The sequence below is a fragment of the Impatiens glandulifera genome, chromosome 3 (assembly GCF_907164915.1).
Source record: "Impatiens glandulifera chromosome 3, dImpGla2.1, whole genome shotgun sequence".
In the NCBI taxonomy this organism is placed as follows: Eukaryota; Viridiplantae; Streptophyta; class Magnoliopsida; order Ericales; family Balsaminaceae; genus Impatiens; species Impatiens glandulifera.
The window spans coordinates 61835316-61862242 of NC_061864.1; the positions used below are offsets into that span (position 1 = coordinate 61835316).

At 33.0% G+C, this 26927-nt stretch overlaps 2 protein-coding genes across 4 annotated transcripts; both read left to right on the top strand.

Annotated features, from left to right (window-relative positions):
• The first annotated feature begins 9476 nt into the window (after positions 1–9476).
• Positions 9477–17956, top strand: LOC124929246 (cyclin-dependent kinase F-4). 3 transcript variants are annotated; one of them, XM_047469549.1, is made up of 19 exons: positions 9479–9721; positions 11020–11283; positions 11420–11471; positions 11566–12042; positions 12469–12547; positions 12629–12697; positions 12779–12868; positions 13297–13435; positions 13991–14093; positions 14544–14596; positions 14678–14744; positions 14823–14931; positions 15642–15707; positions 15798–15866; positions 15993–16050; positions 16121–16237; positions 16666–16700; positions 16991–17078; positions 17457–17956. In XM_047469549.1, the coding sequence occupies exons 4-19, from the start codon at positions 12035–12037 to the stop codon at positions 17693–17695; spliced, it is 1389 nt and encodes a 462-aa protein (XP_047325505.1). In that variant the 5' UTR covers positions 9479–9721; positions 11020–11283; positions 11420–11471; positions 11566–12034; the 3' UTR covers positions 17696–17956. The 3 variants fall into 3 exon arrangements, with proteins under 3 accessions (XP_047325503.1, XP_047325504.1, XP_047325505.1); XM_047469547.1 differs by having other exon boundaries at positions 9477–9721; positions 12629–12868; XM_047469548.1 differs by lacking the exons at positions 11020–11283; positions 11420–11471 and having other exon boundaries at positions 9477–9721; positions 12629–12868.
• A 3076-nt stretch (positions 17957–21032) lies between these two features.
• On the top strand, positions 21033–23103 carry LOC124931133 (cytokinin riboside 5'-monophosphate phosphoribohydrolase LOG8-like). Its single transcript, XM_047471527.1, has 7 exons — positions 21033–21326; positions 21597–21694; positions 21973–22003; positions 22217–22316; positions 22383–22453; positions 22551–22694; positions 22817–23103. The coding sequence occupies exons 1-7, from the start codon at positions 21216–21218 to the stop codon at positions 22910–22912; spliced, it is 651 nt and encodes a 216-aa protein (XP_047327483.1). The 5' UTR covers positions 21033–21215; the 3' UTR covers positions 22913–23103.
• The last annotated feature ends 3824 nt before the right edge of the window (positions 23104–26927 follow it).

Sequence of the window (26927 nt, forward strand, 5' to 3'; positions counted from 1 at the left end):
AAATTGTGAATTGACTAAAGAATATTACCACTACTTTTAACAACATATTACTCGATTAACTTTTACAACTACATAACTTAGACTTGATAAGAATAACGATGCCAATTGCTTGAATCATAGAAACATAACAACAAATAGAAATAATTTATAAGCATCTTATATTATAAGGAAAATAATCTAACCTAGCAAATTGAAAAATACATAAATTTGCTCCACCAAAACTTCAAGTTTCATTTCCATTAGTGAATTTAGGGGAATTTTATTATTTCATATTTATAACAATTTCTATATACAATTTTAAAACCCACAAAAAGAAATATGATAAACAAAAATGACAATGCCCTAAGATTAATGTTTCCTATAAGTAAAAAAAACCTTTGGTAAGATATGCATGTAATCTTGGAGTTTAAGGAAATATTTGAGGAGATATTAATGTAATCTTGAAGGCTAGCTAAATTCAATTGATATAGCATATATAGACTTATCACTTTATAAAGAAAAGAAAAGAAAACAAGATGCAAGTCATAAAAGATTCTTTGAGTTGGATTATTTAAGATTAATTTCAAATAAAACTTCACTTGTTCAATTACATAATTTAAATATTTTAGCCCCTTTATATTGTTAGTAATTATTTAAAACTATTTTTCAATAAATCATTATACACTAATAAATTTATGGTTTTTAATTTTCATTCAAAAATATTCATCAAATATATACCATAATATCATTTTAACTAAATAACCTAAAATAACATCATTTTCTATAACCTATATAAAATATTTACAAATATCTATTTAACAATTTTTTTTTCCAAATATTATAAACAAATGGTTAAAAGATGAAATAAGAACTTGATATAAATATATAGAGAAATGATAAAGCCAACGAATGGCTAGCGAAAGCAAGGCCACGAATCCTACGTGGCCTTGCCAGCTAGGAGAGAGAAAGAAAAAAAAAAAAAAAAAAAAAAAAAAATTAAAACGTTTCTGCTCCTCTTTCTTCTTTCTTCTTCCCTCTCTTTCTTCTTTTAATTTATCACATCCGGCATCCCGACTTATCTGGCGATTTATCACTCCGGCGGCATCCCGACTTCTCTGGCGATTTATCACTCCGGCATCCCGACTTCTACTTTCTTCTTTCGCTCGCTCGAAAATGGTAAGACACTTCTCATTCTTTAATATTTCAGTTTCAGAATCGTCCGCCTTCGTGTTCATTTCGAAATATTTTCTTTTCAGGCTGGTGTTTCAGGTAAATCTCCATGCAAGGCCCCAAGATCTCCAAGGACAAGGTAAATAAGACATCTTCTATTTTAGAATCGTAGGGTTAGCGTTTTGCGGTTAGGGTCAGGGTTTTGCAGTTAGGGTTAGGGTTTCAGAGTTTAGGGTTAGGGTATTGCTGCATTATGGTTCTCGAAACAAAGTTTTCTTTACCCGAAAGTCTGATTTAATTGTGTATGGTTGTATTAGGGTTAGCCAAAACTAAATTTTTTGGGTATTTGCTGAATTTAGGGACCCGAAATAGGCTGTTATGGGTCCCGAAAGTGGGATAACTTCATGTTTGACTGAATTTAGGGTCCCGAAAGTGTGATTTCGGGACCCGAAATAGGCTGTTATGGGTCCCGAAAGTGGGATAACTTCATGTTTGGCTGAATTTAGGGTCCCGAAAGTGTGATTTCGGGACCCGAAATAGGCTGTTATGGGTCCCGAAAGTGGGATAACTTCATGTTTGGCTGAATTTAGGGTCCCGAAAGTGTGGTTTCGGGACCCGAAATAGGCTGTTATGGGTCCCGAAAGTGGGATAACTTCATGTTTGGCTGAATTTAGGGTCCCGAAAGTGTGGTTTCGGGACCCGAAATAGGCTGTTTCTGGACCTAAAAGTTGGATTACTTAATGTTTGGCTGAATTTAGGGTCCCGAAAGTGTGTTTCGGGACCCGAAATGGATGGTTTCGGGACCCGAAAGTAGGATTACTTAATGTTTGGCTGAATTTAGGGTCCCGAAAGTGTGTTTCGGGACCCGAAACGGATGGTTTCGGGACCCGAAAGTAGGATTAATTAATGTTTGGCTGAATTTAGGGTCCCGAAAGTGTGTTTCGGGACCCGAAAGGTGGTTTCGGGACCCGAAACGGGTGGTTTCGGGACCCGAAACGGGTGGTTTCGGGACCCGAAACGTGGTTTCGGGACCCGAAACGGGTGGTTTCGGGACCCGAAACGGGTGGTTTCGGGACCCGAATTCCTTCATTTAAGTGATTATTTGCTTCATGGCTTTTAAATGTTTATCATTTGTTGTTGTAGGGCAAATAAACGTAAAAGTATTGTCCAAGAATCAGCTCCCAATCCAGCTCCCAATCCAGCTCCCAAAGCAGCTTCCAAACCAGTTCCCAAATCCCCTAGAGCAACAGCTCCCAATGCAGCTCCCAAATCAGTTCCAAAATCCCCTAGAGCAACAGCTCCCAAAGCAGCCCCCCACAACTTATTTTTAACTAGGACATCGTCTAGTGGCCTTTTCAATCTTCTTCAAATGCTGTCTAAGGAACAAAAAGATGCTGTGAAGTCAATAGGCTTTGGCGCTCTACTTTCATTATCGCTTTCAAAATGCCCCGGGGAAATCTCTCGTTATCTAGTCAGAAAGTTTGACTGCAATAAATGTTCATTCACCCTAGAGAATGGCGAGGAAGTGAAAATCGAAGAAGAGGATGTTCATATGGTATTGGGTCTCCCCAGAGGGGAGCTGGATATTTTAGAATATCAGAATAACGAGATTGATGACAAGTTGAGGGCATTTAGGACTCGATGGGGTAACCCCGATAATGGCGCTCCTTTAGCGACTGCTATGCCGATCAAAATCATTGAGAACAAAGCTGCTGACAACAATTTCAAGATAGACTTCGTATTATATGTTGTCAGTTGCTTTCTCTGGTGTGATCACCTAGGTAACCTATCCAGGTATATCTCATTTGTATTATTTTCAATTGCCTGACAACAAATTTGTATTGTTAAATAATCCTCAAATATGTTTTTTTCATTTGCAGGTATAGAATTCTGAAATCTATTTCAGATGTTGACAATATCAAGAAGTTCAATTGGTGCAAATTTGTACTTGAAGGATTAGTTCAATCATGCGCAAAAGTGAAGCAGAATGAAAAACGACATTTCCAAGGACCACATACGTTCTTTATCGTAAGTTATCACTCATTCATTTTCATGTTTTCAAAAATATTTAGTTTTAACATATGTATGTTTTCAGCTATGCTACGTGTATAGGGTGAGCAACCCTGTACTGGGAGGAGTTACTGAGCGACGATTTCCTATACTGTCATGTTGGAATGACACAACGTTGAAGTTTAGGCTGGATACAGAGTTGGATAATGGATAAGAATAAACTTTTCAGGGATGCCATGCATAAATACTTCAAGGATGAAGCACCTTCTGAAACACAATGTGACAAAGATGACGAGGAGGTGGGTCTTGATGAGGCCGGTGACAAGGAGCCTGCTCAAAATGACGGTGGTCTTGATGAGGCCGCTGACAAGGAGGTGGGTCTTGATGAGGCCGGTGACAAGGAGCCTGCTGCTCAAAATGTTGAGGGGAATCACACAGATGACGATGGAAAAGAGGTGCCTCCAAGAAAAAGAAGGAAAAATCCCGTGCGACAAATGAAAGTTCCAGCAAACCTTAAATCTCCATATATGACGCAGGACAAGCCAAAGAACTTCGAGTCTGCCCAAATTCATCGGGATGCAGGATATGAATTGCAGGTTCAAAAAGAGGGTGGTGAAGAAGTTCCTATATCGGTGTTCAAAGGAAACAAATTTGTCATCAAAAAACCTAAAAAAAATCCCCAAGAAGTCACGAAAATTCCACCACGGCTTCAATGTCAATATTTGAAAGAGAACAGAAAAAGATATAAAAATTTCTTCAATTTTGTCCGTTTAAGTGACAAGGATGAGATCGTTTTGGCAATGGTTTTTGACAATAAAGCTGATGAGGATGCGAGGTAAATCAATCTTTCTTAGTTCATTTGTTTTTGTCAATATTCTTTATGTGTTTGGCTGAATTTAGGGTCCCGAAAGGTGGTTTCGGGACCCGAAACGGTTGGTTTCGGGACCCGAAACGGGTGGTTTCGGGACCCGAAAGGTGGTTTCGGGACCCGAAACGGGTGGTTTCGGGACCCGAAAGGTGGTTTCGGGACCCGAAAGGTGGTTTCGGGACCCGAAATGGATGGTTTCGGGACCCGAAAGGTGGTTTCGGGACCCGAAAGGTGGTTTCGGGACCCGAAATGGATGGTTTCGGGACCCGAAACAGGTGGTTTCGGGACCCGAAACGGGTGGTTACGGGACCCAAATTTGTTTTTTTTTAACTTCATTTCTTCTTTATGTGGTTTCAGGAAGGAAGAAGTGTATGTATCCGAGAATACCAATATCAACATAGAGCAATTTCAATCGATGAAAAGTAGATGCCATGTTGAAAGTGGTATTATTGATGCTTGGGCAAACGTTATGACACTGCACTGCAAAATGGGCTCCGAAGCGAAAATCGTTTTTTCAACAGTCCTTACGGTAAGTCTCTATATCTTTCTTTATTGTATAAACCAATTGTCTTATTGTCATGTTGTCTTTGCAGGACTTTTGGAGAACGAAAGAGCTTTTTATTGAAAGACTGATTGAAGAAATGAGAATTTTCCAAATAACACCCGAAGACATGAAAACTACTAATCTGGTAAGTTCAATATGCTTATATTAAATACTTATTCTTGCTCATATATGTCATCTGATTCATGGTCATAATTTTGCAGATATTTTTCCCAATTTTATACGAAAGTCATTATTATGTTGTTGTCATCAACATTGCGAAGAAAGTAATTGAAGTCCTCGACAATCTACCACTCGACCCAGATATAGAATGGGAACATAAATATGTTACAGTTCGGAAACTGGTATTGTTGAAGTGTTTTTTACACATAATGTATGTTAAAGTGTTTATGTTTATTAACTTCTTTTGTAAAACAGGTTGAAAACGTTGTGGAGTACTTCAATACTATCGACCAAGATATCTCAACCCAAATTGCCCAATTCCCGGTCAATGTTTTAAATTTACATTGGCAAGACAGTTCAAATAAAACGGATTGCGGAATATACTGCATGAGACATATTCATACTTACATTGGCAATGCAGATTGGGAATGTGCTATAAGCCAAAAAAATGTAAGTTAAATATTTTCACATTTTATTTGTTTCACAAATCTTTAATAAATAACCGGTGAATTATCATTTTCTTAGGCAAAGGGAATCATTGAAGCTTTGCGAGCCAAATACACCGCAATGATCATCCGTTCAAGTTTGAACCGAAATCTGAGGAACCTCTTCATGAAGTATGTGGAAATTTTAAAAGAAGATTGTCCTGATACATATAGGTTGTTTCAACCAATTATAAGCCAAGTATAAATTTTTTGTATTCAATTATTTTCTAGTCTTCAATTATAGTCTTCAATTATTTTCTAGTCTTCAATTATAGTCTTCAATTATAGTCTTCAATTATAGTCTTCAATTATAGTATGAGTTAAAAAACAAGAAACAAGTATAATATGAGTTGAAAATGCCATTTCGGGACAAAAATAGTATAATATGAGTTGAAAATGTCATTTCGTGACAATAAAACAAAGTATAATATGAGTTGAAAATGCCATTTCGGGACAAAAATAGTATAAATGGATGGTTTCGGGACCCGAAATGGATGGTTTCGGGACCCGAAACTGGTTGTTTCGGGACCCGAAATGGATGGTTTCGGGACCCGAAATGGATGGTTTCGGGACCCGAAATGGATGGTTTCGGGACCCGAAAGGTGTTTTCGGGACCCGAAAGGTGGTTTCGGGACCCTAAATGGATGGTTTCGGGACCCGAAATGGATGGTTTCGGGACCCGAAATGGATGGTTTCGGGACCCGAAATGGATGGTTTCGGGACCCGAAAAGTTGTTTCGGGACCCGAAAGGTGGTTTCGGGACCCGAAATGGATGGTTTCGGGACCCGAAATGGATGATTTCGGGACCCGAAAAGTTGTTTCGGGACAAGAAACGTGTGGTTTCGGGATAAAAACATTATCAAAATAAGTACTATCTTCGTTAAAGATATGATAAAAAAGTAAAAATATTCAAAGTGACAACAACATTATCAAATAAGTACTCTCTTCATTATCAAATAAATACTATCTTCGTTGAATGTTATCCCCACACGCATTATCTTCGACATATACTTGAGAGGACAAAAGTGATGTAAAGGATAATTGAGTTGAAAGTGGATCATTCCATTGCTGTTGTTGTTGTGTTGAATCCAAAACTGTAGATGTTGTGGCCGTATTTCTCTTCTTTTTTGATCTCGAAGTCTTGGGGATTTTTTCAATTAAGGATTGTTTCCTCTTTGTTGGTGGTCGTCCTCGACTTCTAACTTTGTTAGGAGAGTGTATCAAAATGGATGTAGCTGGAGATTGAAATGGAGATGGAGATGGAGATGCTTCTGTGCTTTGGTCTTTAGATGCTTCAGTATGGCTTCCATGATTAAGTGACAGAAACTGTTCCATCAAGCCTTTTATTCCGTTCATCCAAAAAGAACAGCTGACTTCAGATTTTACTCCAACTTGTTGAACCTCTTGCATCAATCGAGTTAGACTATTGTGACGTTTTTTTTCTTCAACAGACATATCTGAATCATAAATGTTGGTGATATTTTGATACCCACGCTTAATATCTTTACGCCACCGGTCCATTATATAATGCATTGGTACCTCATTCACCCTCATTTTTTTCAATACAGCCATGATATGCCTACACAAAACACCTCTGAACTCAAACAATCGACATTGACATTTCACATTGCAATCATTTTCTGTGTAATGTACTTTGTAAGAAACATCTCTTACATGTTCTCCATTAACCCCCAGAATGATTTCCTCAACTCTAAATATACTAACTGACCCTTCCTCTTCAATGACTGAGATGTCGCACAACATCAAACCTCTAACTTCTTCTTGAACCAATCTAAATATATCAGGAGTGTAGAAGGTTTGGTATTGTCTTTCAAAGGCAAATCCACTTACAGTTGGTATCAAAGAATTAAAAGATTTGAAATCCAATTTCTTTTCTCTCTCGATATTTCGCAACAGAGCCCTATCATATTGCTCGACGAATTGTTTGAGAGATGTTTTGGACTGCACGTAGTCATCAAAGAATGCGTTCATACTTTCACTCCGTTGAGATGTTGACATGCCGGCCCAAAATTGTCCTTTGACATAAACAGGTATCCATTTAGATCTTTCCAAATACAAAGATTTCAACCAAACATTATCTTCCAACTGATAATCTTCAATTAATCTATTCCAATCCTCTTCACATTGTTGAATATTTATGGAATTGTATACTATGTTTTTCAGCCTCTTCTTTATTAGATGATATTCAGTATGGCTTCCAAGTTTTATAGGAAGTTTCTTCATTATATGCCACAAACAAAATCGATGATGAGTTTTAGGAAATACCTTCTCAATTGCAATCGCCATGGATCGACATTGGTCTGTGATTATGGCATTTGGAGGTCTATCATGCATACATTCCAACCAAGTTCTAAACAACCAAGTGAAAGAATTTGAATCCTCACTTGACAATAATCCACATCCAAGCAAAATGGATTGACCATGATGATTAACACCAACAAACGGAGCGAAAGGCATGTCATAGCGATTTGTCAAATAGGTTGTATCGAAAGAGATAACGTCATGAAAATCTTCAAAGGCAGCCCTGCACCTACCATCTGCCCAAAACACGTTTTTAATTCGGGATTCCTCGTCCAAATCAATAAGGTAGAAGAAGTTTGAGTTCCTGGTTTGCATTCTTAAGAAATAATTAGTGAGTGCTTCAGCATCCCCAATCCCTAACCTCAACCGTCGTGCTTCTGTAACGTAATTTCTACATGTCCTCTCATCGAAAGACATGTTTTCATACCCTCCAGCTTCAACTACAAGTGATTGAAATGTTTTGGCCACAGTTATTCCAGCTTCATCGTTTGTATCCAATCTTCTTTTTACATTTCCGTCAATCACTTTGTAGGATCTAACATGACGTATTCTCTTTGGGCTTAATGTATGGTTGTGCTCAAGAGAAATACTTGTTATCACATATTCCCCTTCATTTCGAACAACAACATTAATCTTTGCTTTACAATCTGTCTTCGTTATTGGTCTAGGCTGATGAAACTTATTTTTTGCCTTCGATTCTTTCATAAAACTCTTGGCACAACCAACGCTGAAATATTTCCTCTTACCACCTACATTTTTGCTCCCTAATTTGGTAATGCCGAATCCCGTTAAGTGGGCATATGATGTGTAGAATTCAAGAAGTTGTTCTTCGGAGGAAAATGTCATTCCAACACTAGGAATGTGACTGCAAAAATTATGTGAAACCGTAAGAAAAAGTCCATAAAACACCCATTTCGGGTCCCGAAACAACTCGTTTCGGGTCCCGAAACCACCTTTCGGGTCCCGAAACCACCTTTCGGGTCCCGAAACCACCAGTTTCGGGTCCCGAAACCACCCGTTTAGGGTCCCGAAACCACACGTTTAGGGTCCCGAAACCACCCGTTTCGGGTCCCGAAACCACCTTTCGGGTCCCGAAACCACCTTTCGGGTCCCGAAACCACCATGTTGTCCCGAAACGACCTATTTCGGGTCCCGAAACAAAACAATGTTTGTCCCGAAATGGTTGATTTTGACCCTTTCTTGTCCCGAAACGACTCATTTCGGGTCCCGAAACACAAAATTTTTTTACCCAAAACACAGCATTTTCTTACAAGACACCACACATTTCGGGACAAGGAAGGACCCTTTCTTGTCCCGAAACCAACCATTTCGGGACAAGGAAGGACCCTTTCTTGTCCCGAAACCACTAGATCTGTTCAGGGTACCTTTGGGGTTCAACGGGGGTGGATCTGTTCAGGTTAAGTTCTTCATCTACTGGGTTGTGCAAGTTTGGTGCTTCTGTATCCTGAAAATTCAAACCGTTTAAATCCCATATATACATCTGTAAAATGTAAAACCATAGATCTGTAAAATCTAAACCCTAGATCTATAAAATCTAAACTCTGGATCTATTAAAAAAATAATAAAGATCCTTAAAAAGGATACCATTGAGAAGTAAATGCAGCCGTGGAAAAGAAATAAATGCAGCCGGAGAAGAGAAATAAATGCTGCCGGAGCTGGAGAAGAGAAATAAATGAAGCGTTTCAGAGAGAGAAAGAAATGCAGAAATATGAAACCCTATTGGGTGAAAGAGAATCATAAACGTTTTAATTTTTTTTTTTTTTTTTTTTTTTTTTCTTTCTCTCTCCTAGCTGGCAAGGCCACGTAGGATTCGTGGCCTTGCTTTCGCTAGCCATTCGTTGGCTTTATCATTTCTCAAATATATATATAGAGAGAGAGAGTAGAGAGAGAAGATGATAAAATATGAGGACGCAGATCTTGTCACATGGAGGTGGTCTGAATAATATATGAATTGGGGATTTTCGTCCTGTTTTGCGCTAATAATGTCGTTGTTATTGCTATAAATAACAGTTTAATTCCCCACCAGACAGACAGACAACAAACAAACATTGAAAGGCGAGGCATTGATCTGTAGTCAGGGAAGAAGAGGAGCTCTGGAGCCGACCATTTTGCGTCCGTGGAACAGTTGGCTTACAACCACGGGTATCATCATCTTTCTCCTTCCTTCCTTCCTTTCCATCTAATCTAATCTATATTACTTTCTTTCTATCTGCATACATCGATTGCAGATATGGTTTGGGGGTAGGTATTTTTGTTTTACCCTTAAATCGTTCATTCACATGTAGGGTTCTTGTCAAGATTCTAGATTTTTATTTCTATTTGGATTTCATGACCCTCCATTGCTTCAGATCTATTTCTTTTTCTGTCTTGTTCACATGGGTTTCTAATTTTCTATTAGTAGGTTTCTTTTGATCCAATCTAATTTCAAAATGTGTTCTTGGTTGATTGATTTAGCCTGAACTTATTCTTCCCAATCTATATCTGGTTTCTAGCATTCATATATTTGGTTTTATTCATGGACTAATAATAATACATCATGTATCTGAAATTGGGCGTTTTTTTATTTAAACTTCCATAATGTTTTATCAAAGTGAAGTTCTTGACCAATTTGTGATTAATGATAGTCTGGAAAGAACATTGACTGAATATTAGGTTTTTATCGGGATCTGGGAAAGGATGTAGTTATCTTAAATAGTTCTTTATAGATTTGCTTAATTGATGGGAACTTGAATTTGTTAGGTGGGCTCGAGCATAATATTCTTGACCATATACTAATCTAGGATAGCTAAAGTGGTGAGAGTCTTGAACAAATAGGTATCTGTTGAGGTCTTAGGTTCAAAGCTTGATGGAATTTGCGGCTATGGCGGTGGGATGCCGTGCTAGCCTCCTCCAAGAAAAAGAACACTAGTCTAATGAAAAACATTATTGACCATATACCCATGAAAGGTAGCTCAAGTGGTAAGAGTCTTGAATGAATATTCTGAGTTCTCAAGTTCGATTTCAACTAAAGGAACCTTGATTGAAGTGGGGATATGTAGATGGGATGTTGTGCTAGCCTCCTCCCGGAAAAGAAAACACTAGTCCAAAAAGAACATTCTTGATCATCTGATGTGGCTCAAGTGGTATGAGTTTTGAGCGAATAGACTGAGGTCTCAAGTTCGATTTACAAAAAAAGAACCTTGATTGAAGTGTGGGCATGATGGTGGGATGCAGTGCTAGCCTCCTCCAGGAAAACGAAAATATTAGTCTAAACAAAAAAAATTCTATAAATGTGATTTTAAATTTCGTTTGGCCTATCGTCTTTGTCTATGTTATGATTAACTTGGTGCATTGTCCTTGCACATGGTGTACAATAGTTGTTATTTCTCTTTTATACCAAATGATTCCAAATTAAGCAACAACCATAATTGAAATTTCAATATCCCTTATTAATATGTTAGGCCACATCGGGCTCTGATACCAAGGGTTTTGCAACCTTTTTCAAGTCATGGAAAAAGTGTTCCTTGTGCCAACTTGCTTCCACAACCGGATCTTTGCATTCAAGAAAGTTGTGGTTGATCGGCCCTGTCTCAGCCTTGGAGATTTCCTTCTTGTTTCATTCGTTAACTGCACTTAAATTGGCAGGTTCTGCTAAATAAATAATACATGAAGCCTGATGCACCCATTTACTGAAATAAGTCTTGACACTTAGTCTTCTTAAAAGAGTAAGTTCAGATTTAACATCTCTCAGCTGTTAATATACAAGGCAATGCCTTTTCACAAATAAATAAATAAAGAAAAATAGTTAGTTCAGATTTGCATGCATGTATTTGTTTTTTTAATGAATTTTTTTATATGCAGTGCATTATTTGTTGGGCAATCAACTTTAATATCTGGGAAACCAATTGTGTGGGTATGGTTCTACTAATTAATTGGTTCCCATTTGCTTTGTTTTTTCATCTGAATATGGTAAAAGACTTAAACGTGTTTTTTTTTTTTTAAAACAGGACGAAATACCCAAACACTTAGTTTGGTGTTGGGTGATATCTTCTGTCTCCACCAATTTTTCCTGGTCAGATATATATTATATATCTCTAGCAGAAAGATTTCCAAGAGATTTTGCGTCGTTTGGTTGTTTTTGTATTTGTAAAAGGATCTGCAGGTTTTTTCTAGGAAATTTATTAGCTTGTGTCAAGATGTTCTCTACTTTCAGACCTTCCCTACATATTCTATATCTTCTGGGAGCCTTGAGGCCTGTATGTTTGGTTGAAGCTGTCGAGCCTTTTCATCAGAAGGTCACTAGTTTGACGAGAATGTATTTTAAAGCAGCAAATTGATGGTGCAGTCAGTTGGATCTTCCATACAGTAGTACAACTTAGCTAAACTTTTGTCTATTAAGCATTGTGGAGTTTGAGGAATAGATTGTGCCATTTGTTTCTTGAATAAGCGTTTCAGGTTGTTGAGAAGCTGAACAACATGGAGAGGTGAGATTGTTTTCTATGATGATAAAAAAATATCTAAATCTACTTTGGTTGTGTTTGGATGAGGGGAAGTGGATTCAGGGATTAGTCGAGGTGCGCAAAAGCTGCCCAGACACCCTGGTTACAAAAAAAAAAGAATTCTAATTTCAATTCTAAATAGAATTGAAATTAGAATTACAATTTTATTCTTATGTATGGAAAATCATATAATTGTAACTCAAGAGATTTGTCTTATTTTCTTCTTTTTCTTACTTAATTCAAGTGAAATTCCAACTAAAAATTACATGTTTTAATTCCATAAGAAATCAAATTCTAAATCCAACTTTTTAAACAAGCAGCATAATGGAATTGCTCCCTACAATTTGAATGCCAATTCATCTCTAACCAAACATACCTTTAGCTAATTAGTGTGATTACTTGGGTGTACAGGTACAAGCTAATTAAAATAGTTGGTGATGGCACATTTGGTAGTGTCTGGCGTGCTATCAGTAAACACACTGGAAAAGTTGTAAGTACCTTGACACATTTTTTTTTCTTTTGGGAAAACAATTAGAAATTGTTCCTTGTGACTGATCTATAATATTGTTAGGTTGCCATTAAAAAAATGAAGAAAAAATTTTACTCCTGGGAAGAATGTGTAAATCTGAGGGAAGTTAAGGTAAGAATCTATCAGATTGACCAAAAATTTGTTTGTGTGATCATTGATTATTATGTTAAATATTTCTTGTCCTTTTGGCAGTCACTGAGAAAAATGAACCATCCAAATATTGTGAAGCTGAAGGAAGTCATTAGGGAGAGTGATATACTGTATTTTGTTTTTGAGTACATGGTATGTTTGTTACTTTTTTCTCTTTATTCATTTTTGCGTGCACTTTAGGCCTTGGTTTATTTTCTGTTGGAAATATGTTCACTTTGTTTTCCCAACTTGCATTAAAAGCTTGTTATTGTTTCCCGAACTTTTAAAGTGGCTCAAATCATTTCTCGTTGCCATTTCTTGTTAAACTCTGTTAATGTCTTGTTGATATGTATTTGTAGAAAGTAAAAAGAAAAATAGCGAAGAATTGAGATTAAAGAGCTGCAAAAATTGTGTAAAGATGATTTTAGAACTTAACGAAGTTAATAAATAATTAGCAGCGAGAAGTAATTTGAGCCATTTTTAAAATTCAGGAAGCAAAACGAGCTTACGTGTTTAGGAAGTAAAATGATCTTCTATTTTCTTTATAAGCAAATCTAACTAATAGAGGATTTTGTATCTAGGACTGCAATCTTTATGAACTTTTGAGGGATAGAACTAAGGCTTTCTCAGAAGCTGAAGTTAGAAACTGGTGTTTTCAAGTGTTTCAAGGACTTGCATATATGCATCAACATGGATATTTCCATCGTGATCTTAAGCCAGGTACCTTTTCCAGTATCAAATGGTTCTTCTTCGTAGTAGATAGATGTATTCATGTATCATTTCTGTGACATGGTCATGGGGTTCTTAGTTTGCAAGGCTTAGGCCTGGTTTTTGGGTTATTTGAGATTAATTTCAAATAATCCACTGTCCAATCAACAATCTACTCTTCAATCATATTATTCAAATCATCAACCAAAATACCCTCTATTTTAAATTATTTATTTATTATATATTTATACCCTTAATGTCTTTTATCCAAATAACATATTTTTCAATAAGCTATATCAAACAAAGGTTATTCAAATAGCCCTATATCAAACAACGCCCAAATGTAAAGCATATCACTGGAATTGTTCACATATGTTGCAACTTTGAGGATATGATATCCCTTTTCGCTCAATATCTCATGTGAATTGGTTTTCTCTAGCTAGTGAATTCATTTTATTTATAACCTGCTTTTGGTTCCTTCTTCATTTAATTTTAATTTGAGTGTGTTTCCTTGTATCCTTATTAGTCTTTTTAATAGTGATCATTCTACATTAAATTTCTATGCAGAGAATTTGCTTGTATCTAAAGATATAATTAAAATTGCTGACTTTGGTCTTGTTCGTGAGACCAATTCTGCACCACCATATACTGAATATGTTTCAACACGGTGGTAAGAATGATTTTCTCTGGGTTAGTTTTATTTGAACTATTTCTGAATGTGATATTTTCTAGATATAGAAACATAAATAATTTTGTAAATGTCTCTCAATGAATTTAGTTTCCAAACGTTTCTATATTTGGAAACCAACCCAGAAACAAAAACATTAGGCCTTGTTTGGTAAAGGGTTATTTGGATTTAATACAAATTTAACCTTGTATCCCATCATCAATCATTCATAAACTAGAATACAAAATTACCCTTTATTTTTATAACATTTTAAATATTAAACACAGGTCGGTTATTTTAGTCATTTAATCCAAATAATCCAGTTTCTCATAACACAACTTTCCCCCTAAAAAATGGGTTATTTCTTAAAAGCCTACATCAAACAAACTCTAAGTGTTTCCAGATGGGGCCGGTGTTTCCTTTTCTTATGTGTTCAATATATTAACTTGGCAGGTATCGGGCTCCAGAGGTTCTGCTTCAGTCTCCATTATATGATTCTGCAGTAGGTGGGTATAAACTGGAATTGAAAATAAACACCAGTTTGTCTTATATTCATGTCTTTATAATATTTTCTGTAAAACTTTCAGATATGTGGGCTATGGGTGCGATCATGGCTGAGTTGTTGATGTTGCGTCCTATTTTTCCAGGCTCAAGGTGAAACTCTCTTCCTCTCCATTTCACTTTCCTTGTTTAATTATTATTCTGTTGTCTAATATAGTTTTCTTTGTGCAGTGAAGCTGATGAAATTTATAAAATATGTAGCATTCTGGGAACTCCTATGGAAAGTGAATGGGTTAATGGACTTAAACTTGCAGAATCTATAAACTATCAGTTCCCGCAGGTTATCACTTTATAATATGTAATTAGTTTTATCATTTTTATTTTATGAGACAATCTCTTAAATGTGCAGAAACAGTATATGCTTTTGATAAAATTGAAAATAAGTGTTAATGCTGAATTGGTAAAGTGTTTGAAAAATAAATTTTGCATACACCAAATTATTTGAATTTTAATACTTGTTATGTAAGATTTTTTTTAAAGAACTTGATGTGTAAGTTGGTTTAATAAACTATGAAACTAATACCGAAAAAGTATTTAAAGACTATTTTATCCTTATATTGACGTAATTTGATTAGTTTTCAGGTGTAAAAGTTGTCTTTACCATCCTACTATATTACCGAGTTAATAATTTCAACTCAATCTAAATAATTAAGCAATTTTAAATTATTAAATTAACTTAATTCAAATAAGCACATAATTATTTAGATTAAGTGATAAGCTATGTTATCAAACACTCATTTAGATCAAGTGAGAAGTTGTGTTATCCTCCTTTGGATGATATTCCTAAAGTAAACTAGCCAAAACCCTTTTGAGATTCAAATTATTGTACATTTTAACCTTCAATATCACTAAGAAATCAAGAGGTACATATGCTACAGTGTTCTTGTTTATAAACACTAATTGGAATCTCCTAACTGGTTTTTTACCTTTTTGAACACCAATGATGTTCAAATATTTTCCAATTTGACATATGCTCATGCTCCATAGCAGTTCACTGGTGTCAATCTATCTTCTCTTATGCCATCTGCAAGTGAGGAGGCAATCAGTCTGATATCAGTATGTATTTGATATTGTAAATTTCACTTTTTCTTTTATGAACTTGTTACATTGTATTGACAATCCTATTGTATCTATTTTATATTCTAGTTGCTTTGTTCCTGGGATCCATGTAAGAGGCCTACTGCACTTGAAGCCCTCCAGCATAAGTTTTTTAAGGTAATTAGGCTTTTCTCCTTTGTTGTAACTCGTGCATATCTTAGGTATGTCAATTTAATTGAACTTGAGAAAGAAAAAGAAAGTTGCCGAGAATTCTAGGTTTGAATAATATACATTTTTTTGCAGGGTTGTATTCCGCCATCTATTCGATCAAAAAGGGTTGTTGTGCGAACACCGCCATCTGGTCAGTCTCGCCGCAATACTTTTACCATGTAACGGTTAAATAGAAATTAATCTGACTGTTTCTTTTATAGTTGGAACAAAGGGGTTAATCGAGCAAAAAGCAGTTAGAAGATATTCTTGCTCTGTGGATAATTCTAAGGCTGCAAGTAATTTTGTTTCTGCGAAAATGTATGCTTCTCCATGCTCAGGTAATATCTCTATTTCTTTTCTCTATAATAACTCTATTTTTTTTTACTGAGAAGCTTTGTTTATAATTCACATAAACCTAAACCAACTGTACACACTTATCTATTGTATACAAAATATGAAATAAGATAATGAGCCTATTTGGTATCATGCTTTTTTATCTTGATGATCTTAAAATAATCTGGATCATAATTTGAAAAAATCGTAATGATCCAAAATACAATTTTGTACAAAACGAATTTTCTTTTACTTTCATGTCTCTTTGGCCTAGAAGTTTCCAAATAGTCTCAATATGGTTTTTGATCATTTGGGTTATTAAAGAGCCTATTTGCTGGCTATTTGACAGCATTTCATAGTGCTTCTCTATCAGCTGTAAAAAAAAGTTACTATGGTTTCATGTTATATAATTGCTATTCTGTTAACGTTTCAGGTGTGCAGCGCAAGTTGGAAATGAATAACAACACGGTAAGAAGTGATGACTTGTTTAGTTGTCTTGCTTCTGCTTTCACAATCACATGTTTCACTGGCCCTGTTTACTTATTTCTGTTTATGGATTTCATATCAAGATACACAACCCTTTAGAAACTATAATTGAGATATAGATCCATAAATTTATTTGTTGGTGGCGGTTCTCTTTTGTAACTGAGCCACCATGATGATAAGCTGAGATTTTCATTGATCTTTTTTCTTTTCTTTTTGTCCTAAGATGATGTCCATTAATCTCATTTGCTCTTCTTGCTTCTTTATCTTGTTAGATTGCAATCAAGAGTGACAGATCCTCAAACCAAGCAGCAGCAGCTAAACCGCAGCCACGATATCAACCGCCTGCTAGGAAGAGTCCAAGTAAGTTTTTTTTACCTTCTGAAATAATTTCGTAAGAGAATTAACAATCTTTTTACTGTTGAATGTCTTGAACCATGTCACCAGGCTGGTTAGTTGCTGGGTTATTTGAATAATTTAGAGATAGAGGATATTGTAGTTGTTGATTTGAATGATGAGTAGATTTTTGATTGGATAATGCCTTAATCAATGTGGTGGGTTATGTCTGTCTTGAAGCAACAGACAGACTGCTCCCTATTGCAAATGCAATCAAACCCTGGCTTTTGACTGTTCTAAATTTGAAAATAAGACTTGATAATTTTATCCTAATCCGCATTATGCTGTTCGAAAAGTGTTTTATAATAACCGACTGACTAGGTTTTCTTCCTCTGACAATGACAGCTTTAAATAATAGTAATACCAATAATAGCAAGGCGGTTGGTGCTGTTCATGGAGTTCCGAAATTAGGTCATAAGTTTGCAAACTTAACTATGGATTCACTTAAGTCTCCAGCAAGACAGGCAGCAGCAGGACCAATGAAAGCTGGAGTCCAAACCAGCGATGCGTTTCTTAAACGTCGTCCTTCTCAAATGATCCAAACGGGGAGGGCTGCTGCTGCATCAAGGAAAGTTGCTGGATGAATGTTTAATTGAATTGAATTGAATTCACCACTATGTTTTTCGGTTTGCACACCAACTCTTTCCTAAATTGAATTCAAATGAATAATATAGTAGTCTAATTGTGCTAATAATTATATTAAAGTCATTATCATATTATTATTTTGTGCTGATGGTTATGTTATTGATGTTTTGTTACTTTTTTAACCCATTTTGGATTAGGGATGCCAACCATTGTATATTGTGTACCTTCTATATAATCTTTACTTGTTACATTGTGTTTAATATCCTTCAAAATAATTTCAAATTATTCATCATGCTCAATAATTGGAAGATTCTTCATAAATTGGGATTTTTTTAGGATGAAATATGGTAAGTTCTAGTTATTGTGTACAAATTTAGTATATATAGTAGGAATCAAATTTCAGAAATTTGGTTTCATAGATAATATTTTTTACACTTTCAAGTTAGACTTCTTTCCTATTTATGACTTATTTTAATTTGGGAGGTTTTTCTTGAAAATTGAATATGTAAGTTTTAGCCTCTAAGTTCAGCTTTTTTTTCACATTTATAATTTATATTTTAAATATTGTCAATTTATGTTGCTCTTAGTGGGAATGGAAGTTAGAAACATTTAGTCAAGTATGATTTTTTTCACTATTAAGTTAGACTTTTTCACTGGTTTTTTTTTTTGGAATTTGAACTTAAGGTATTTGGTCTTGTCAATATTTTTTTAATTTTTAGATAATATTTTTTCAATTTGAAATATCTTAATGTGTTATTTTTATATTTTGTAAAAAAAATTAAAGTTTGATAAAAAAAAAAAGTAATGAGTTGCAACATATATGTTGTTAAAATCTATATTTGACTTAATAAAAATTAATAAAATAGTTACAAATCACTTTATAGGAATAACTTAATTATTTGAAAGTTTTATAAAATACATATATAAACATACATTTTTTTCTTATATTAATAAGAGATGATAAATCCTAAAATGACTCAAAACTTGATATGAATCATTTTTAAATAAAGACCTTGTTTTATGTCTAAATAATCCATCATCCCACCATAGGGTTAAACATCATTTTCTTTTAATAATTTATTAAAGATAATCATGAATATTTCAAACATGACAGCAAAGAAATGAGTCACGTTCAAATTATTAATTAAAATATCTTATATTTTATTTATTATAAATAGAATGCAAATATTTCCAAAATCATATATTGAATCGAAATAGTTTACGCATTCATGACACAATATTCAAATTCAATGCTAAAACAAGCATTCATTTGTTGATTTTAGAATTACAAAATTCTTTTCTACCATAAAAAAACAAAATAAGTGCCGGTTGAGGTTGAACTTGAGCTAGAGATTCATCGGTTCAGTTTCGAGTTATTCGAGTTACTCAATTTAGGTTCTTCAAATTTTTATGTTTTTTAAAACCGAATATTCGAAAATCGAACCGAATATTTAAAAATTCAAAAGATAAACCGAATATTAAAATTCGAATTCGGTCGAATATTCGGTTAAGACCAAATATTGAACACACTTACACTATTATACTATTTATTATAATAACTGCACTTACACTTTTTGTTACCTTCAATATCAACCAATTTTAAAGGTTAGATTCTTATAGATTTGGAAGGGCCAGCATCTACCTAATTTAATATATAATAAAATATATAATTATTTAATTATATCTAATAAAATATATAATATATATTAAAAATAAATAATAAAAAGTGAATTCGGTTTTCGGTTTGATTTTTGCTCAACTCGAAAATCAAACCGAATTCGAAACCGAAACCGTATTTAAATTCAAATTGGTTTAAAATTCGATTTAAAAACAAAGATAAAATTCGAATTCGGTCAGATATTCAGATAAAACCAAATTAAACACCCCTAACTTCAGTGTTAAACATGATAATATAATACAACAAATATGCTTATGCATGTAAGAATATCCCATAATTTTTTTATTGTAATATTTGAAGTCTCTTTTATTAAATCTCAATTAATAAAATGTTTTATTAAATATTAAAATTATTAGGTTAAGAAACACATAATAATATTGGTGGGTAAAAACCAAATATTTATGGGATGTTTATATTGGACTAAATAATAAATAAAAGACAATATAAATAAGATTATGATTCCAATTCATAAAAGACAATTCATAAAAGACGGTTTCATTTTCATAACTTCTTAAAGGGAACATTGAGAGAACGGTTTATAGAATTGGAATAGTCGACTAACAAAAGTTTTTTTTTTTTTCGTCAATAAATTCAGATAACGCTTTATAATTAATCTCAATTGATTGACATAAAGATTAAATAGTTGACTTAAAATTAAGATTATTTATTTAGTAAACTAAGTGTATTAAGTGGTTTGATTTGATGCTTATCAATCTTATCCTTTTAAAGATTACTCATCAATATAGATATTAATAGCTCTTAATAATATTTAAGTATGCCATCTTATCTAGTTTTTTTAAATTTTATTTCCACTAAAAAAAGTTATAATCACTATTTTGACAAATAAACACAAAAAATAAATTAATAATTTATTTCTCTAATGATTATGTATTTAAGATAAAATAGTAGCTAAGTGTTGAAGTATCTTACCTAATGAAGACATTCAATTTCAATTAAGAATCCTAATTTAAAATGAAGATCAGGGTAACAAGGAATTTATTCAAGTGGTGACTAATATTTAGAGTCTTTTATGGAGTATTATTGTGATTCATTGGATGATTTCCGAGTCTTTGAGTAGTTGCTGAGAAGTTTAAATTGATGCAACTAATATGACATACCTATATATTTGGGTTACTATTCAAATTATTTTTTAATGGATTATTTGATTGTAGAAAAATCGTCGAACATTAATTGTAGTTGTCCCCGATGCGTATCATTTATAAATAATATTATTACGACGATTTCTGAGATTAGTTCCGAAAAACTAGTATGTGAGTTAATCGTTTTTTCAAGAATTTGCGAGCTCGATAATTTATTTAGTACTATTTTTTTAAATGTTATTGTTTGTCTTTAGTTGGTGTTGTTAAACCATTTTTTTATTTTTAATATGTATAGAAATTTAATAATAATAATAAAGAATTCATTCTAGTTAATTTAATAAATAAATCCCGTTTAAAAAACAAATAGATGAAAACTTAAATATATTAAATAATCCACATAAGCTATGATAAATGGGAATTTTAGGTAGAGTTGATTAGACCAAATCCTGAATAATTATCATTTAAGCTCTTTTTTTAGGATAAAAGGTAGATGCTTTAAAATTGGCCCGGATTCTGAAATCATTTTGTTTCTAAAAGGGATTTAATACTTAATAGACGACAGGTTAGATTGGACATGGAAAGGAACTTTGTGGGCTTACTTTCTATATATATATTTACTACTGCCCAGAGCCAAATGCTGCAAATTTCTTGATTTCAATTGCATGCTTGACGATTATTTACCGAGAAAACGAGAAAAGGGTTGTTTATTTGATCTGAATGGTGCAAGATTGAAGGAAGAAGATGGAAAGGTATGCGATTAACAAGTTCAAAAGGATTTGTGTCTTCTGTGGAAGCAATCCTGGTTATAGGAGTATTTACAGTGAAGCTGCTGTTGAATTGGGGAATGAACTGGTTGGTTTCTGAATCTACTTTCCTTTCTTTCATTTTACACTCACTTTGATCATGATTCTAGAAAAAAAAATATTGTTATCATATAAACTGTTAATGGGTATGTTCTCTTTTTTTTTTTTGGCTTGATTATAGACCTTATCTGTAATTTTCAGTTTATGGGTATTCAAATATGGGATTGTTGAATGAAAATGGGATTGTTTTGGTGCCTTTTGGTTAACTTGTTTAATATCTTTGATGGGTTTTTATGTTATGAATGATGATGAGTTTCAGGTTGAGAGAAAGATAGAATTGGTATATGGTGGGGGGAGTTTTGGCTTGATGGGTTTGATTTCTCAGAAAGTATATGATGGTGGATGTCATGTTATTGGGTAAGCTAAGTAAAGAGAAAATGCATCATGTAAATCTTATTGTTTAAAATTAACCAATTCTGAATAGTTTAGTGACAAGAGGCTTACTACTACCTCGAGGTTTCTGGTTCAATAATCATTTGCTTCATTTAGTCGAGTTGCGCGAAAAGCTGATCAAAACACTCTAGTTACGAGAAAAAAAAGAAAATTCAACTTCTTTACTAAAAAAAAGTTGTTTACCCTTTATAAAACTGCTGCTGATTATTTTAGTCTTCCTTTGCTTCATTATAAATGTGCAGAGTCATCCCCAAAGCTCTTGTGTCTCTTGAGGTATGCATCTTCCTCTTTTCTTATTTCTATTTCTGTTTTTGTTTTTTTAAGGAACCATTTCATTCAAATTACATTAGAATACAAAGATCACGTTTATCCCAAATTATTGATAAAAGCTCGTGCCTTCTACCAAATGCAATGGGAGTCCAATAAACCTTTGTTGTCTCACTTTTCTTCTTATTGCTATTGTTTATCTAATTTGAGTTTTAACAGATATCTGGTCAAAGTGTTGGGGAGGTAAGAATTGTTGAGGATATGCATGAGCGTAAAGCTTTAATGGCTAAAGAGGCCGATGCTTTCATTGCTCTTCCGGGTAATAGTTTAGAAACACCATTTAAAGTTATAGTCCTTCTATATACTTAACATCTATTTTTTTCAGGTGGATATGGAACCATGGAAGAATTGTTAGAGATGATAACATGGTCTCAGCTTGGAATTCATAAAAAACCGGTGGGTCACCATCATTGATTTGCATTCAACCTTCTAAGGCTTGTTCATACTTTTTGTTTGTTTGTTTACTATCGACTAGTAATCTTGATTATTATAGGTTGGCCTGCTGAATGTTGATGGTTATTACAACAACTTGCTGGCATTATTCGATAATGGTGTTCAAGAAGGCTTCATAAATCGAGGTGCTCGTCACATTGTCCTTTCTGCCCCAACTGCCAAGGAGCTGTTGATAATAATGGAGGTATAATTCGAAGAGGAGTTATAGTTTTGAAAATACTGATTAAACCCCTTTGTTTATAAAGATTACTAATTGTTCTCATGCACACCCAAAAACTAAATCTAATTCTTCATTTGAGAATGCAGCAATTTGCGCCCTTGCATGATCATGTTGCTCCTCTTGAAAGTTGGAAGATGGAACAACTGGCTAATAATTACCCAAGTGAAGAGAGTTCTAAATGAGTCTATTATTGGTGGTAGGTCTGTGATTTATCAAATGGATTCCAAGTGTATTTTTTACTATGTACTTTTATTTTTCACCATTCTTTGTGTTTTCATATCCAAAAAAAAATATTAATCTGTCTTGATGTTGATGTTAATGTTACTTCATATAATGGTTGAACTATTGATTATGAAGATTACCTATTTGTTGATATTTTTTTGTTTTACTTTCTTTAATCAAATGGATGGACCCAAGTTGACAAACTTATGGTTGCTGCACAATAATTGATTTCTTATCATGTTTACTTACATCCTAGTTCTTGTTGTTACATTATTTACATCTTTAAAACTACCTAGTTCTTGCTGTTAAATTATTTACATCCTTATTTGCGAGGTAAGTAATTGTGAACTATTCTAAAACACAAATCCATGCAAGTCTTAGAAGTTACTAACTTGGATTTGAGAAGAGTGTGGAAAATCAACCATCATTATTAGTTAGACTATATACAATTGATTTCATTTGGATACATCATTTCTTCTTGATTTTTCGTCAAGGTGTGAATCTGGATGCGATCACATTCAGAAATAGGATGTATTTGAACTTAGTGCGACACTGATTCAGAAATTTGACAACGTTTTCTCTACTAGACTTGGATTTAGGTTCAGAAACAAAAGAGTTTCCAAAAAGAGACAGATCATAGGAATATATGTTAAAAGTGGTACCAGAGCTATATCCTTTTCTTTTTCTGTACCTAAATCATAACAATACTATCCTTATAACTATTTTACTACTATATTCCTTCATAAAGAGCAAAAATGTAAGATGTGACATTTCATTACTACTTGGCTTTTAAGATGCAACTAGAGACATTAAACAAATAGACAGACATCTGCATTGTTGTCAAAGAAACTCCCAAAAATTCTCTGCCATAACTTAAAACGGGGTCCGTCAGTACCATAATTTGTTTTTTTCAATAATAATATCTTCCTCGACTCTTATGTGCTTTGTGGAATCATAATTACCATTTATCGTTTGTGTCTTGACATGTCTGTCACCTTTTACTGAGGAGATCTTACTGTCTACATTTGTATTTCTTATAGATTTCATTGATTCACTGACAGGTTTCAAGGCCATGTGAAGAGGATTGAGACACGTTTTCTTGTCGGATTGAACTGTTTAAGTAATGCAGTTGGTTGTAAACTGTATGCTTCTCAAATTTACATGGAATTTTCAGGTATGTTTAGAAGTTAGAATAGAATTCATGCATAATGAAATATTGAAATGTCCAAATCTTACATTGCTGTTTCTTTTAGAGATATTTATTATAATCTATCTCAAAGAATGCTGTATTTACAGCTTTTCTAATTGTATATTGGGATTTGACAAGTTCTTGATGCTTCTTTCAAGTTGGCTTATTTTTTTCTTTCATTAGGGGGTCCAAAGATGTCAAATCCAGTCATTTGAAAAGCCAAGGCTGGTTATTTCAAAGGGAAGATGATTGCCCTGGTTTGAAGGGGGGTCCCTATGCTTATGGTATTTCTCCAAATTATGGGGGCCAATTTAGATGGCCCATTTGAAGTCCTTTCTGCAATTATGCCCTTATCACTATCACTTACTTGGTGTTGGAGCCCAGAGGCAAAATGAATAGGCTGGTTGGTATTTGAACAAGATGTGTATTGACTGACTTGGACATTTACGCCTTGTTTGTTTGAGGTTATAAAAATATGAGTTATTTGGGTGAAAATTTGTTAGGGTGTAATGATGCAATTGATGATATAATGCAATATGGGACAGTGCGTTATTTGAGATTATTTTCAAATGACCCAAATTAATGGTCTATCTCGGGGCATATCGTTTGTGTCAGATGAAGATATTTATTCACGATAGCTTAACCGAACAATTGTACATGTTACTTTTTGGTTTTTAGGTCATTTAACCCTATTAGTTATGGTTATAGAATATGAATAGTGTGTCGTGTTTTAATCTTTGCTGTCTCCATTTTTTTAATTCTCTGATTTTAATGAATTTCTCATTATTGTATGAGTTATATACTAATAGTGTGTTTGATTTGGAGTTTTTTTGCACTACAAAACTAACTTTCCGTTTTTTGTTGCTGTTGAAAGATTAGGTTTGTTTGATCTATTTTTTTTCTTTTTTTTAAAAAATAAATAAATTGATATTTGAGAAATAGATTATTGGGCCAATGACAATTTTTTTTAATATTTAATATAAAAACATTTTAGTATTTAGATAATAGATTTGAATGATGGGAAGAAAAATCTAATAATGTTAATGGGGTAGTTTTATTTTAAATAAATTACATCAAACAAGTCTTTATTTGAATTAATAAAAATAAAGCATATTTTTATAAATAAAACTATTTGTCTATTTATATTTCAATATTTGATTAAATAATATATAACTTGATAAAAGAAAGAGAGACTGATAATGATATATTTGTCTATTTATATTAAATCTAAGTAAATATATAAAATAAATCCTAAATTATAAGTAAGACATGAAATTTAGTAAGGGATCATTTTATTAAAATTATTTGGTAAAACAAAATGATAGTGATTTTTTTTTTTTTTAATTAAGTAGAACAAACATTACACTGTACCGTTATTTTCCCGTTTCAAATCAAAACGTTTTTAGTTATAATCGAATTTGTAACTTTTCTTTTTGTCTCTTCATAAGCGACCACATTTGCTAAGTATGAAAATGGACTATTATAATCTATTGAGATTTATGCACATCAATAATGTCAACTATTACTTACTTATTTTTTATGATTAAGATTGAAATTATAGATCATATTATATTGTCTTTTTCATATTTTATATGACAATATATGGGCAAGTGCATGATTCCTAATGTCACAAGAGATGGTTTGAGATCAAAAAATTGATTATTAATGAAATTAAGAAGAATTGTTTCTTTTTAAACATTCTCTGATATTTTTTCAGTCATTATTTATGAAATTTGGAAAAATAAAAAGAAATTATAAAGTCTTTTTAAAATATAAAAATAAATGAGAAAGATATTTTAAGAAATTTCAACCCTTAATGAATTGACTTTACTAATAATTGGAGAACTCATTTATAAAGAGTGAATAGTTGATATAGCAATGTATGAATAATAATAATGTGAAAAAATATTTTTTTTTTGTATGTGTTTGTTTCAAGTTGGGTTTAAAATTTTGTTGGAATTATAATATTTTTTCAAACATTGTATTGCGATGGTTTTACTCTCAATTTTATGTTTGGACTATTTAAAATTCGAATTTGTGTTATTTTGATTGATATGTCTCAGACTTTGAATTATGCTATGTAAACTCAAAATATCACCATAGTAGTCATTTAAGGTTCATAAACGAATGAACACACTTCTTATTTTAACATATTATTTTCCTTTTTTTAATTAATTTATTATATTCGTTAAAATAAAATATACTTTTTTCAATTATTCTCACACATTACACATTTTTTAAATCATTCAAACCGCGTATTGAGTAGTTTGAACACGTATATAAATTTAAAACACAAATACGTTCAAATTGATAAATCGTACACAAAGTTTTATTTCGTTATGAAATTTTTGAAAAATAAATACAAAATCTACTTTTATTCAAAATTTCTCAAATCTTTCTTTATATTACACATTTTTAGTCATCCAAACCAATTTAACAAATTAAAATACGAAAATCTCTAAAACAACACTCAATTTCCAAAAACCATTCGTTCAAAACGATGTCTCTAAATATCATTTAATTTAAAAATGTGATAAGTTAATTAAGAAACAAAAATACTACCTTAAAATAAGATTACATAAATATGAAAATTTGATCTACCCTAATTTACAAATAATAATATTATTTATAATAATATTAAAATAATATTTAAAAAATTTAAATTCAAAATAACCCCAAAAGAGATAAAAGATCACAATAATTAACCCTTAACTAGGAAAATTAAATAAAAAACTAAAAAAATAATTTAAGGTTAAAATATTGTATTTATTTTACTCAAATTAAAC